The sequence below is a fragment of the Vipera ursinii genome, assembly GCF_947247035.1.
Source record: "Vipera ursinii genome assembly, chromosome: Z".
In the NCBI taxonomy this organism is placed as follows: Eukaryota; Metazoa; Chordata; class Lepidosauria; order Squamata; family Viperidae; genus Vipera; species Vipera ursinii.
Window position 1 is genome coordinate 3,088,458 of NC_139517.1, and position 12,458 is coordinate 3,100,915.

General features: G+C 44.2%; 2 protein-coding genes across 2 annotated transcripts in view; one reads left to right on the plus strand and one right to left on the minus strand.

Annotated features, from left to right (window-relative positions):
• RNF31 (ring finger protein 31) overlaps positions 1–375 on the minus strand; it is a 35,552-nt gene extending 35,177 nt beyond the window's left edge. The window contains exon 1 of the mRNA XM_083379109.1: positions 141–375. The gene's annotated coding sequence lies outside the window, so the exon portion shown is untranslated. The remainder of the gene's footprint in view (positions 1–140) is intronic.
• Positions 159–10,527, plus strand: PSME2 (proteasome activator subunit 2). Its single transcript, XM_083379110.1, has 11 exons — positions 159–700; positions 3,358–3,390; positions 3,603–3,665; positions 3,757–3,843; positions 3,953–3,980; positions 4,175–4,272; positions 4,734–4,802; positions 4,915–4,982; positions 7,646–7,700; positions 10,010–10,096; positions 10,218–10,527. The coding sequence occupies exons 1-11, from the start codon at positions 161–163 to the stop codon at positions 10,296–10,298; spliced, it is 1,209 nt and encodes a 402-aa protein (XP_083235236.1). The 5' UTR covers positions 159–160; the 3' UTR covers positions 10,299–10,527.
• The last annotated feature ends 1,931 nt before the right edge of the window (positions 10,528–12,458 follow it).

Below are 12,458 nucleotides of genomic sequence, written 5' to 3' on the forward strand. Positions count from 1 at the left end.
GCCGTTGCACCCAGGAACACGGTTCGATCCGGTTCCTCGGGGTTTCCCCCCCCTCCTCCTCCACCCCGCTAACCGGATTCGAACTCGAGGCAGGAAAAGTTGCATCGGGGGAAGGGGTTGAATCGGGAGGGAGGGTCTACCTTGCAAACGGGGTGTGTGTATGTGGGGTGGGTGGGTGGGTGGGGGTCTTCTTCCCCCCCGCCTTGCACGAAAGCGGCGTCGCCGGAGGAGAGAGCCAGCCGCCCGCTTTGGAAATCGAAACCGGAGCGAAAGCGAAGCGAAGCGACCTCCGGGGACGCGGAGGAAGAACTACAGGAGTCGGGGGAGGCCAAACGGCCGCGCCTCTGAGCCTACGCAGAGCGCCGCCGCGGGGAATCGGAGGCAGAGTTGCCCGGGCGCCGATGCGTGTCAAAAGGGGAACGTGGGAAAGGCGTGCACGGAGGGTGGGGAGAAGAGGAGGAGGAGGAGGAAGGAGAGGAGGACGCGAGGTGCCGGGCCTCTCCCCTCCACCCCTCCAGGGGAGGGTTCAGGGAAGAAAGAGGAGGAGCGAAGCCGGAACGGAACGTGGGAATGCGAAAGCGAAATCGATTTCGCGGCGGCGGCGGAGAGCCGAAAGCCAGTCTCTGCACCCCGACCCCCGGACACCATGGCCAAATCCTGCACCGCCAACATCCGTGTCGCCAAGGAGACGCGCGAGAAGGTGGGCGGGCAGAACGTGTGAACGGGGAAGGGTTTGCAAGGCAGTTGGCAAAAAATAATTTAAAAAATGGGGGAAAAGGAGGGTCCAGACCCAGCCACGGACCTCTTATTATATATCTTCTTTCTTTTTCTTTTTTAACCTTGCCGGCCTCTGAGCATGTGCAGAGCGCGCACCCCTTTCCGGTTGCTAGTACCGTTAGGATGGTCGGGATGCGGGATCAGCACTCTGCGCATGGCTCAGAGGGCTGTCAGCTGGAGGCCTGGAAAGATCAACGGGAAAAGAAAAAAAAATGGGGGGGGGGGAAAAAGACAAGGTTTTGTTTGTTGTTGTTTTTTGTCTTGTAACAAAACATTGCGACTTTTTGGGGTTTTGCTTTCGTTTTTAATTTGAAAGGAGGGGATCGGTTTCGTTAGTTCACGTCTGAACGGGGTATGGGGTTTCTTGGACCCCACTTTTAAAAGAGTTGGGGAAAAGGAGGAAGAATGGAAACTACTTGGAAGAACTTTAAACCAGTTTCCTCCCCCCACCCCCATCTTGGCTAGTTTAAGATCTGTGGACTTCAACTCCCAGAATTCCTCCCCCCATCTTGGCTAGTTTAAGATTGTGGACTTCAACTCCCAGAATTCCTCCCCCCATCTTGGCTAGTTTAAGATTGTGGACTTCAACTCCCAGAATGCCTCCCCCCATCTTGGCTAGTTTAAGATTGTGGACTTCAACTCCCAGAATTCCTCACAGCCAGCCTGGCTGGCTGGCTGAGGAATTCTGGGAGTTGAAGTCCACAGATCTTAAAACAGGCCAAAGTTGAGAAACGGTGCCCTAAATACTAAATATTACTTGCCTGGAAAAATGAAGAATAATTTGAATAAAAAGGCAGAAGCCAAAGTTTAGTCCAATTTCTGAGCTGGAAAAAGCGCTCCCAATTATTATTATTATTATTTTTTAGCCACGATTGATTAGCTACGCCCTGACTTTGTTCTTTCAGAATAAACCACTGGGGCATTTCTGAAGCAATCGAGAATTGCAGTGTCAGTCTGACATTTATTTATTTATTTATTTAATAATATTTCTATACCGCCCTTCTCCCGAAGGACTCAGGGCGGTGAACAGGGCAAGAATAAAAATACAGAATTACAAAAATTAAAAAAGGATTAAATACATGCCCACTAAAAACAATCAACACAATATTAAAACCCCAATAAAACAACAATAAAAAACCCCACCAATCCCCCATCAGGGATTGTTACTCTGCTTCTAAAATCTCCCCCCCCCCATAGTCAAGCAAACCAATTTCCAGAATACTATAGTATATTTTCGGCTGCAAACTATTAACCCTGTTTGCAAGAACCGGCTTTGGAAAGGAGTGCTTGAGAATGGAGGGTTTTGGGGGGGGGGTTGTGTTTTTTTTTTAACTGAAGACACCGAAGGGAAATTTTATCCCATACTTTGGGGATCAAACAATATTTCCAGACTGTTTAAATGCATTTTAGTAGTTATTCCCTAGATCTAAATTATATTTTCCAGAAAGGGTTTATTGCTAGAGTTAAACTCCTGAAGGAAATTTTGCTGTTTAATGCAAGCAATGCTGTGCTTTCGTTTTTGGGATGGGGTTGAAAAGGGAAGGCCGGAAGTCAATTTTTCTAATTCTACTTGGGATTTTCTTTTAAAAAAAAAACTCCAGTAGAGGGGATTTTTAAAATTCCCAGTAGGAGGAGACTATCCATTTCTGCTTATTACACAGGGGTAGGCAACCTTGGCTCTTTTATAACTGGTGGACTTCAACTCCCAGAATTCCTGAGCCAACATGGGGGAACTATGGCCCCTTCATGACTGGTGGACTTCAACTCCCAGAATTCCTGAGCCAGCCACTCTGATGGGAAAGGGAGAGGTTTCCAAGCTGAAGAATTCTGGGAGTTGTAGTCCACGAGTCGTGAAGGGGGCCAAAGTTTCCCTCATGCCGGCTCAGGAATTCTGGGAGTCGAAGTCCATGAGTCATAAACGAGCCGAGGTTGCCTACCCCTGACATAGATTAAAACAGGGAGATCCCAAAAGCAAAACAGCACCCTTTTCAGTCACGTCCTCGACTTATGACAACAGTTGAGCATTCATGTTGCTAAGCGAAACATTGGTTAAAGGGAGTTTTTCCCCATTTCTTGCCCCTGTTGTTCAGTGAATCATTGCAATTGTTAAGTTAGTCCCACCGTTGATAAGTGACTAACAACTTCGCCTATTGACTCAGCTTGTCGCAAAAGCGGATCGCGTAATCCCTGCGACCGTCATAAATATGAAACAGTGGCCAAAAGCTTCTGAATTTTGATCATGTAAACCGCAGGGATGCTGCAGCTGCCGTGGGTTGGTTTGCATTACGGATACGAAAGGCGATGTGCTATCTCACAAATATCCTTTAGGGAATCTTGCACTGAACAGGGGGTTGGCCTAGATGACCTCAAAGATCCCTGGGGCTTGAGGCTGTACACAGTGTCTTCACTCGATCCAGCAAAAAAAAAAATTTTTTTTTTGCTGAAAAATGTTAGAACTCTCTTTGCATTTGGGGAATTAGTGAGAATTTTCAGCCTGGACAGTAAAGACTTTGTGCGATCTTTCTGACCTGCTCCAGCATTGGTTACAATATGTCTCATAATTTCCTTTTTTTGCTTTAGATGGCTCTCTTTAGAGAATCGCTTTTGAAGGAGGTAAGTCTCCGTTGCACATCAAACATTACTTGTTCACCAATTATTGGATATTTTCCGCTTCCCAGATAACTATCCTTCCTTCCTTCCTTCCTTCCTTCCTTCCTTCCTTCCTTCCTTCCTTCCTTTCTCTCTTTCTCTCTTTCTTTCTCTTTCTTTCTCTTTCTTTCTCTTTCTTTCTCTTTCTCTCTCTTTCTCTTTTTCCTTCCCTGCAGGGCGAAGAATTTCTTTCCACATTTTTACCGGCAAAAATATTTCAGTTGGATAAGTTTCTTAAGGTACGTGAATGTCTAAAAACAAAGTTTCATTGGCAGAAGATCTTTGCATGTTTATTTTTTTTAAAGTGTAGCTCCTTCTCCGCTCGTCTAGGAAAATTCACTCAACGTTCAAGATTTGACCACTCTCAAAGCTCCTTTGGATATCCCTATTCCAGACCCCCCACCCAAAGAAGACGAGGTGAGTTATTGGGGTACTTCTCTCCTTGCCCCACCACCACCCAATTCAATGCAACTTGTGAGAGGTGGAAAATGTTATTTATGGATCGATGTATTTTTATTCCTTGCAGATGGATACAGAAAAAGAGGAAAAGGAAGGTAAGGAAGAGAGGGAGGGAGGAAGGAGGAAGAAAGAGGGAAGGAAGGAGGGAGAGGGAGGGAGGAAAGAAGAAAGAAAGAAAGAAAGAAAGAAAGAAAGAAAGAAAGAAAGAAAGAAAGAAAAAGAAAGAGGAATGAATTTTAAATATTTCCCAGCATTTTATGGACAATTTCTCTTCTCCTGCAATTCCCAGCACCAAAATGTGGTTTTCTCAAAGGGAACGAGGTTCTCATTTCACTTCTGGATCGTGTGAAACCTGAAGTTCGTGAGTTTAAAGAAAAATGCATTTTGGTAAGTTGGCAACGGGGGTCTCTTCCCTCCCACAGGTCACAAGTAGAAAAATAGGGACCACTCCGGTGGGAAGGTAGCAGCGTTCCGTGCGCCTTTGGCGTCTAGTCATGCCGGCCACGTGACCACGGAGACGTCCTCGGACAAGCGCCGGCTCTTCGGCTTTGAAACGGAGATGAGCACCGTCCCCTAGAGTCGGAAACGACTAGCACGCATGTGTGGGGGAACCTTTACCTTTAATATGTGTGTGTGTGTGTAGGTCTTAGTATATTTGGGTCTTTTCCCATGTAGGATTGAGGGTATCTTGGCGACGTTTCGACGAGGTCCCACTCGTCATCTTCAGGCTGGTGTCTTCGGTTTCGTGCTTGTGCGAGCGAGGCGTGATCGGAGCTGCCGTCTCTCTATAAAATACATATTTCTTCCTGCAAAGTAACTTCCGCCATCTTTCTCCTGATCCCTGTCAGGTCACCACCTGGATCCAGTTCATGATCCCCAAAATTGAGGACGGCAACGACTTCGGGGTTGCGGTTCAGGTGACAAGAATTGGGGAGCAACGGGGACTTTTCGCCCTCCCCAACGTTTTTATTTCTCCTGGCTGCGGGGTCTTTTCCTGTGGGCACACCGACTTGTTTCCTTCCCGTGCAGGAGAAAGTGCTGGAACGTATCACGGCTCTGAAGACCAAAGCGGAAGCTTTCCAAACCACCATCGCTAAGTAAGTCGTCGAGAAGGGCCAGCAGGGAAAGGAGGCAAAGCAGAGAGCCCCCGTGGGATCTGTGTTCCAGAGTGTCGTGAATTGTGCGCTGGACTCGGGCGCCGTTCTAGCACCAAAACGTCTGTCAAGCTTCATGGGGTCCTTCTCCCGCCTTCATAGCATAATTAATCCTCAGAATGTAGGGTTTTCTTGGGGGAATATCATGGACGGCCCTGTGAGATGGCCTCACGAGACCGTTGGTTCGTTGAGGTGCTTCCAAGAAAAAGGCAGCACGCAGGGATGCGGTCAGATGAAGCTTTATTTAAAGATAGAGTAAAGAGAAAGAGTTCCCTGGCATGGAAGCATCCATGCCTGGATTGAGCTCCTGGATCATTCCCAGAGGGAGCTTGAACAAGAAAGCAACAAGAGAGGGAGCAGCCCCCGAGCAGAGGTTTTTATGGGGGTCCCCAGCCCCTCCCTTACCAATGAGAGTGAGGGGGCTGGAGGGCCATTAACTCTCTCCAATGGGGCTGCAGGGGCCGGAGACCCCTGACCCACCAGATGGGAGCAAAGATGCCTCTTTGCTCCCATCTGATGACCTTTTTGGGGGAACTGCCATGGCTGGCGCAAAAACATCTAACAGGCCCTTCCTTATTAAATGTGCTTGCTGGCATCCAGGGTGATATTTCCCTCCGCGTCGGTGAAAGGCCAAGATAGGAGAAAGAAAAATCAGAACATGCAATACTGATGGAGAATATTTGTAGCTCAAGAGTTGAATTGTAGGGTCCTTTGGTGCTCCCTCAGCTTGGCTGCCTTCTTGCAGACGTTTCATGACCCAGCTAGGTAACATTATCAGTGCTAGAAGGGAGGAGGGATTATGGAGGGGGAGGAAAAAGGGAAGGGGGAGGAGGAGGAGATGAAGTAGAAGAATGAAAAGGAGAAGGAAGTAAAGGAGGAGGAGGAGGTGGGGGAAGAGAAGAGGAAGAGGAAGAAGGAGGAGATGAAGTAGAAGGAGGAGAGGAAAGAAAGAGGAGGAGATAAACGTGGGGGAAGAGGAGGACGAGAGGAAAAGAAGGAGAAGTAGAAGAGGAGGAGGAGGAGATGAAAGGAGATAAAGGAGGAGAAAGGAGAGGAGAAGAAAAAATGTAGAATGAAAAAAGGGAGGAGAAGGAGATGAAAGAAGAAGGAGGAAGAGATAAAGGAGGAAGAGGAGGAGAAAAAAAGGAAGGGGATGTAAAGTCGCGTGCTTCACATAGAGACGGACACAGAGCTGGGGTAAAGATGAGTTTATTCTGAACAGAACGAACTGGGGAAACAGGGAAGCCTGGCGTCTATTTGTACCTGCCCAGGCGGATGGCATCCAATCAGTTCAAACCTGGGCTTCCTGCCAGTGCAAGGTGACAATGGGTGTAGATCCTGGCTCCCCACCAGGCTGACCATGCCTGGGGCTGTCAACAGCTTAAGTCATTAGGCTTATCCTGAGTGAGCAGTTATCGCCTGGAGCTGTCCAGCCCCTCTGCTGATCTGCACCATCAGCCTCCTGCTGTGCTGTCCCTTTGTGTATGCTGGGAGGCATACACTGCAGGGGAGACTTTGGTGCTCTCTGAGCTTGGTTGTCACAGACATTTCATTACCAAACTAGGTAACATCATCACTGCACCCCACGGAATAGACATTCATAGGTCAATTCTGGCTCTCTTGAGCCATGACACAGTAAACAAAGCCAATATATATATATATAGGAGGAGGAAAAATTGGTGTTGAAGTCACAAAATGAGGGTTTAATCCATCTGGAAACAGTAATAGGGGATGTAGTCCTGGAATTCTAGGACACATAAAGGGTTTCCTATGTGCTTTTTCACCTAGGAAGTTAATGGCTTGTGTATTTTATTTTTTTCCTTCCTTCCTTCCTTCCTTCCTTTTTCCTTCCTTCCTTCCTTCCTTTTTCCCTCCCTCCCTTTTTTCTTTCTTCCTTTCTTTCTCCCTCTCTTTCTTCCTTCCTCCCTCCCTCCCTCCTTCCTTTTTTTTCTCTTTCCTAGAAAGGAAACTAGCATGGTGTGTAGTTATGGTGCTCCTTCCTTCCTTCCTTCCTTCCTTCCTTCCTTCCTCTTTCTTTCTTTCTTTCTTTCTTTCTTTCTTTCTTTCTTTCTTTCTTTTTCGTAGAAAGGAAACTAGCATGGTGTGTAGTTATGGCGCTCCTTCCTTCCTTCCTTCCTTCCTTCCTTCCTTCCTTCCTTCCTTCCTTCCTTCTTTTTCTTTCTTTCTTTCTTTCTTTCTTTTTCTTTCTTTCTTTTTCATAGAAAGGAAACTAGCATGGTGTGTAGTTATGGCGCTCCTTCCTTCCTTCCTTCCTTCCTTCCTTCCTTCCTTCCTTCCTTCCTCTTTCTCTTTCTTTCTTTCTTTCTTTCTTTCTTTCTTTCTTTCTTTTTCGTAGAAAGGAAACTAGCATGGTGTGTAGTTATGACGCCAAGCTGGAAACTGGGTGACTGTTGAAGCCTAAAGCCGGCTGACTTTGGGCCACTTCATTTCCCTCTCTGAGCCCTAGGAAAGACCCAAGGACAAACTTGCTTCCAACAATCTCATGAAGAAAACCAAAGAGATTTGCAACACATACCAAGTAAATAAACAAATAAATTCCCCTAGTCCTAACGCTGTAGATCCAATATACTTTCTTGTTCTTTTAGATACTTTTTGGAGCGGGGCGATGCAGTTGCCAAGGCCTCCAAAGAAACTCACGTGGTAAGTGATGGAGAAAGAAGGTTGCAATTGTTTGTAACTTGCTTGGATGGCAGGTCTGATAGGAAAATTTGGGGGTGGGGGGTGACTCAAGGCAAGGAGGAGACCTTCCTGGAAGCCAAAATAGCTGCTATTGATCACGAGAAGGCCAAAAAAAAAAAAACAGAACAAAAACCCAATTGCAGATTGAGTCAAGACCTTGACTAACTCATTGCAAGGCTTAACGTAATAGTTCTCGGAGATGGGAAAGCCTCTGCAAGAATTATTCCCATTAATAAAGTTCTTGCCTCATATAGATTTTGAACTGCCCAGACTCACTGGAGTCAGGCAGTGTGCAAATTTAAATCACTGCACCCTCACCAAGAATTAACGCCGACGACATCTCTTGAAACTGTGCTCCTGACTAACTGGTTCCATCCTGATATTTTAAATAAATCGAGTGTCTCTGGACTTGGAGAAGAGTTTAAGCTGTAAACCTGGATTTCAAGTACCAGTGGCTGGATTCACATGACGCCAGGCAAACTTACGTTGTGTCTAAAACTGTCCTGGAAACCTAACCTGGTTGTAATTTGTGGGTCCTTGGTGGTCTCTCTCAGCTTGGCTGTTTTCTTGCAGACGTTTCATGACCCAAACTAGGTAACATCATCAGTGCTAGAAGGGAGGGGGGTTTGCAGAGAGGAGGAGGATTGTGGGGTCCTTGGGGCTCTCTGAGTTTGGCTGTTTTTTTTTGCAGACGTCTCATGACCCAACTTGGTAACGTAATCAGTGCTAGAAGGGAAGGGGAGTTTGCAGAGAAAAGAAGGACCAAGAACTGTGGGGTCCTTGGTGCTCTCTGAGCTTGGCTTGTTTTCTTGCAGACGTTTCTTTACCCAACTAGGGAACATCAACAGTGCTTAAAGGGGGTGTGGGAGGAGGAGAAGGACTGTGGGGTCCTTGGTGCTCTCTGAGCTTGGTTGTTTTCTGGCAGAAGTTTCATTGCAATTAGTCCTTGACTTAGGACCCACACTGAGCCCAAAATTTATTTATTTATTTATTTTATTTATTTATTTTAATTCCATTTATATCCCGCCCTTCTCCGAAGACTCAGGGCGGCTTACAAGCTTAGCAGTAGCCTTCATTCTATGTATATGCCTGCTTGTTAGGGCTTTCACACACACCCCAAGCGGCATTATTACAAAGTCAGCTTAATTGCCCCCAACAATCTGGGTCCTCATTTTACCTACCTGGGAAGGATGGAAGGCTGAGTCAACCTTGAGCCTGGTGGGACTCGAACCTGCACTAATTTTATTTTATTTTATTTTATTTTAATTCCATTTATATCCCGCCCTTCTCCGAAGACTCAGGGCTGCTTACAAGCTTAGCAGTAGCCTTCATTCTATGTATATGCCTGCTTATTAGGGCTTTCACACACACCCCAAGCGGCATTATTACAAAGTCAGCTTAATTGCCCCCAACAATCTGGGTCCTCACTTATGTTGCTAAGTGAGACATTTGTTGAGTTTTGCCCCAATTTGCGACCTTTCTTGCCACAGTTATTAAAGTAACAGTCACTAAACAAATTCTTGTAAGTCAAGAACTATCTGTATATATATATATGTGGATAGTTGCTTAATTCTGTATTTATTTTGCCATGTTTATGTAGTATATATCAGAGGTGGTGACCCTTTGAGAGCTATATGCAATGAAATTTCATTTTAATGTATGCCGATTGGTGTACATTCAGAGTGACAATAAAGTTATTATTCCATTCCATTCTATTCTATTCTATTCTATTCTATTCTATTCTATTCTATTCTATTCTATTCTATTCTATTCTATTCTATTCTATTCTATTCTCTATTCTATTCTATATTTTCTATTCTATTCTATTCTATTCTATTCTATTCTATTCTATTCTATTCTATTCTATTCTACAATTTCTTTATTCTATTCTATTCTATTTTATTCTCTATTCTATTCTATATTTTCTATTCTATTCTATTCTCTATTCTATTCTATATTTTCTATTCTATTCTATTCTATTCTATTCTATTCTATTCTATTCTATTCTATTCTATTCCATTCCATTCCATTCCATTCCATTCTATTCTATTCTATTCTATTCTATTTTCTATTCCATTCCATTCCATTCCATTCCATTCCATTCCATTCCATTCCATTCCAATCCAATCCATTCTATTCTATTCTATTCTATTCTATTCTATTCTATTCTATTCTATTCTATTCTATTCTGCATTTTATTATCCTATCCTATCCAACGAGGTAACTTCGTCAAGGCTAGCTAGTTGTAATTTGCTTCTTTGTTCCTGCAGATGGATTATCGGTGTTTGGTTCACGAACGTGATGAAGCCATTTACCGAGAGATGCAGATCATGGTGCTTGACATCCGTGGATTTTATGTAAGCAAGCTGAACCAATCGTCGTGAATTTCTACTAGGGGAAGATCATGAGGGCAGGAAGAAAGGAATGGGGGCATATTTCTTTCTGTGTTTAATCCTTTGTCGTTTCTCTTCACCACAGGCTGAGCTGTACCACATCCTAAGCAAAAACCTGGAGAAACTGACCAATCCCAAGGGCGAAGAGAAGCCGTCCATGTACTGACAGGAAAAGAGGATTTAAGGGCAAACAGGCAAGAGATGTTGTGCGGGTTAGGGTACCCTTGTGCAAATAACACAATTTGCCAGAATCCGTGACCGCCTGTCTTTTTGGAGGGCGTTGGGCCAACAAAAAAATACAGGGTTAGAAAGAGATCTGAGATATTTACAACCCAGAAGGAGGGAGATGGTTGGGAAAGAAGCAAATAATGTAAAAATAAAAAAAATAAAAATGTTTGAATCAATTTGTTCGTGTCTTCTTATGAGAAAGCCATCAAAGCGCACCTTGCAAAGCCAGGAGAAAATCTTTTTTTTTTCCACAGCTAGAATTTCTACCATTTTTCAAAATAGCTTTCACGGTAAGAATACTTAAGGATACTTAATACTGTCCCTAGAAGATTGTTCTAATCACGTTCGTAGAGGTTATCTCTGCCTGTGTTCAGCGTAAAAATCAGAAAGAAAACTGAAATTCAAGCCTGAAACAAGATCCACTTTAAAATATGGTCCCCTGAATTAGCAGGTCTGATGAACATGTTGTTTTAAATAAATAGCTAGATGTTATAATTAATTTTCCCTTAACAAAACCAACCTTTTTCCCCCCTTGATCTTTCCTGATGAATATTAAAATATAAATGCCTATGTATTTTCCCACCCACTAAAAAGTAATAACAACTGTGTGAGAGTAGTTCAGAATGGAAAAATAAAGAAGTAGTTTGTGGGTGGATTAAAGAAGCAGCAGTTAGCTGTTGGGGTCTATCAGGAGGTGAAGGTGCCAATTTCTCGTCTGGCTTTTCACTAGTCCAATTTCCAAATCTTAACAATGGCTTTAAATAAAAATAAGGTTGTAACCTGAAATAGTCTTGACCAACATCTTGACCAACAAAAGGAAAACGGGAATAGGATATAAGGCTATAGAAATCACCTTCAATTTTTGTTCTTTGAAAAGTGAAATACCGGTAGTTATTAGAAATCATATAAAACCATCATTTTAAATCAGTGTTTTTCAAGCTGAGCAACTTTTAAGATGGATGGACTGCAACTCCCAAAACTCCCTAGCCAGCCATGGCTGGCTAGGGAATTCTGGGAGTTGCAGTCCATCCATCTTAAAAATTGCCCAGCTTGAAAAAAATTGATTTATATGAAATGGTTGATACTGTGAGGAAGCAAATGCTTCACTTTTACTTCATAGGTGACTGGATTAAGCCATTTCCAAGCTTTGCACCATACACTAAATGCACTAGAGACGTATATTAAATGTCTAAATAATTAAAAAGAGGGACTTTAATCCATTTTGTGGAAACTTCACCAAGGTTTGGCCTTACATGCAGCCTAAAGCTCAACAGGTGCAGCGTTTCTAGATATGACACTGCTTTCGAAAGCTCCATTTCTTAACATTATATAACCACAAACTGGCACTTCGGAAAACTCTGGGTTGACTCCAACTCCCATTTCAGACCTGCCAGTGATTAATGGGTTTAGGGCAGGGGTAGGCAACCTCGGCTCTTTTATGACTTGTGGACTTCAACTCCCAGAATTCCTGAGCCAGCCATGCTGAGGGGAAAGGGAGAGGTTTCCAAGCTGAGCCAGGCTGGCTCAGGAATTCTGGGAGTTGAAGTCCATGAGTCATAAAAGAGCCAAGGTTGCCTAACCTTGGCCTAGATCAGGGGTAGGCAACCTCGGCTCTTTTATGACTGATGGACTTCAAATTCCAGAATTCTGGGAGTTGAAGTCCATGAGTCATAAAAGAGCCGAGGTTGCCTACCCCTGGTTTAGGGGTATTTTTAAGGGCTGTCAAACTCTATGGTGTTTTTTTGCCCACGGAAGTTACTCTGGCAGACTACTCTATGGTTCCGGGACGGCGAAGAGAAGACTGAAAGGAAGTGGAAACAGTATAGATAGTGCTTCCGGTAAATACAGTCCTTCTAGACAGCTTACCTCTATGGTCGATCCTCTTTATGGGAAATTCCGAGTGAGATAATCATAGATTCTCCATGAAGACATAGAGCGGATGTTTTCCTGTCTGTATTTGGAGAGGAGGAAGGAGAGGGAAGAGGTCAATACAAGACCGGAAATGATGATGTTGTGGCGTCTCGTGTTTGTCACATGGCATAGCAAAAAAAAAAAAAAACGATAAGGTTGTCGGTTGAAAAAAAAAATGGGCTGCCGC

Bases quoted from the DNA above. Each gene is read 5' to 3' on its own strand.
- PSME2 (XM_083379110.1), top strand. From the start codon at position 161: ATGTGGGGTGGGTGGGTGGGTGGGGGTCTTCTTCCCCCCCGCCTTGCA. The intron at 3,666-3,756 runs GTACGTGAATGT...CCGCTCGTCTAG, and splicing joins AGTTGGATAAGTTTCTTAAG to GAAAATTCACTCAACGTTCA. The intron at 4,803-4,914 runs GTGACAAGAATT...CTTCCCGTGCAG, and splicing joins ACTTCGGGGTTGCGGTTCAG to GAGAAAGTGCTGGAACGTAT.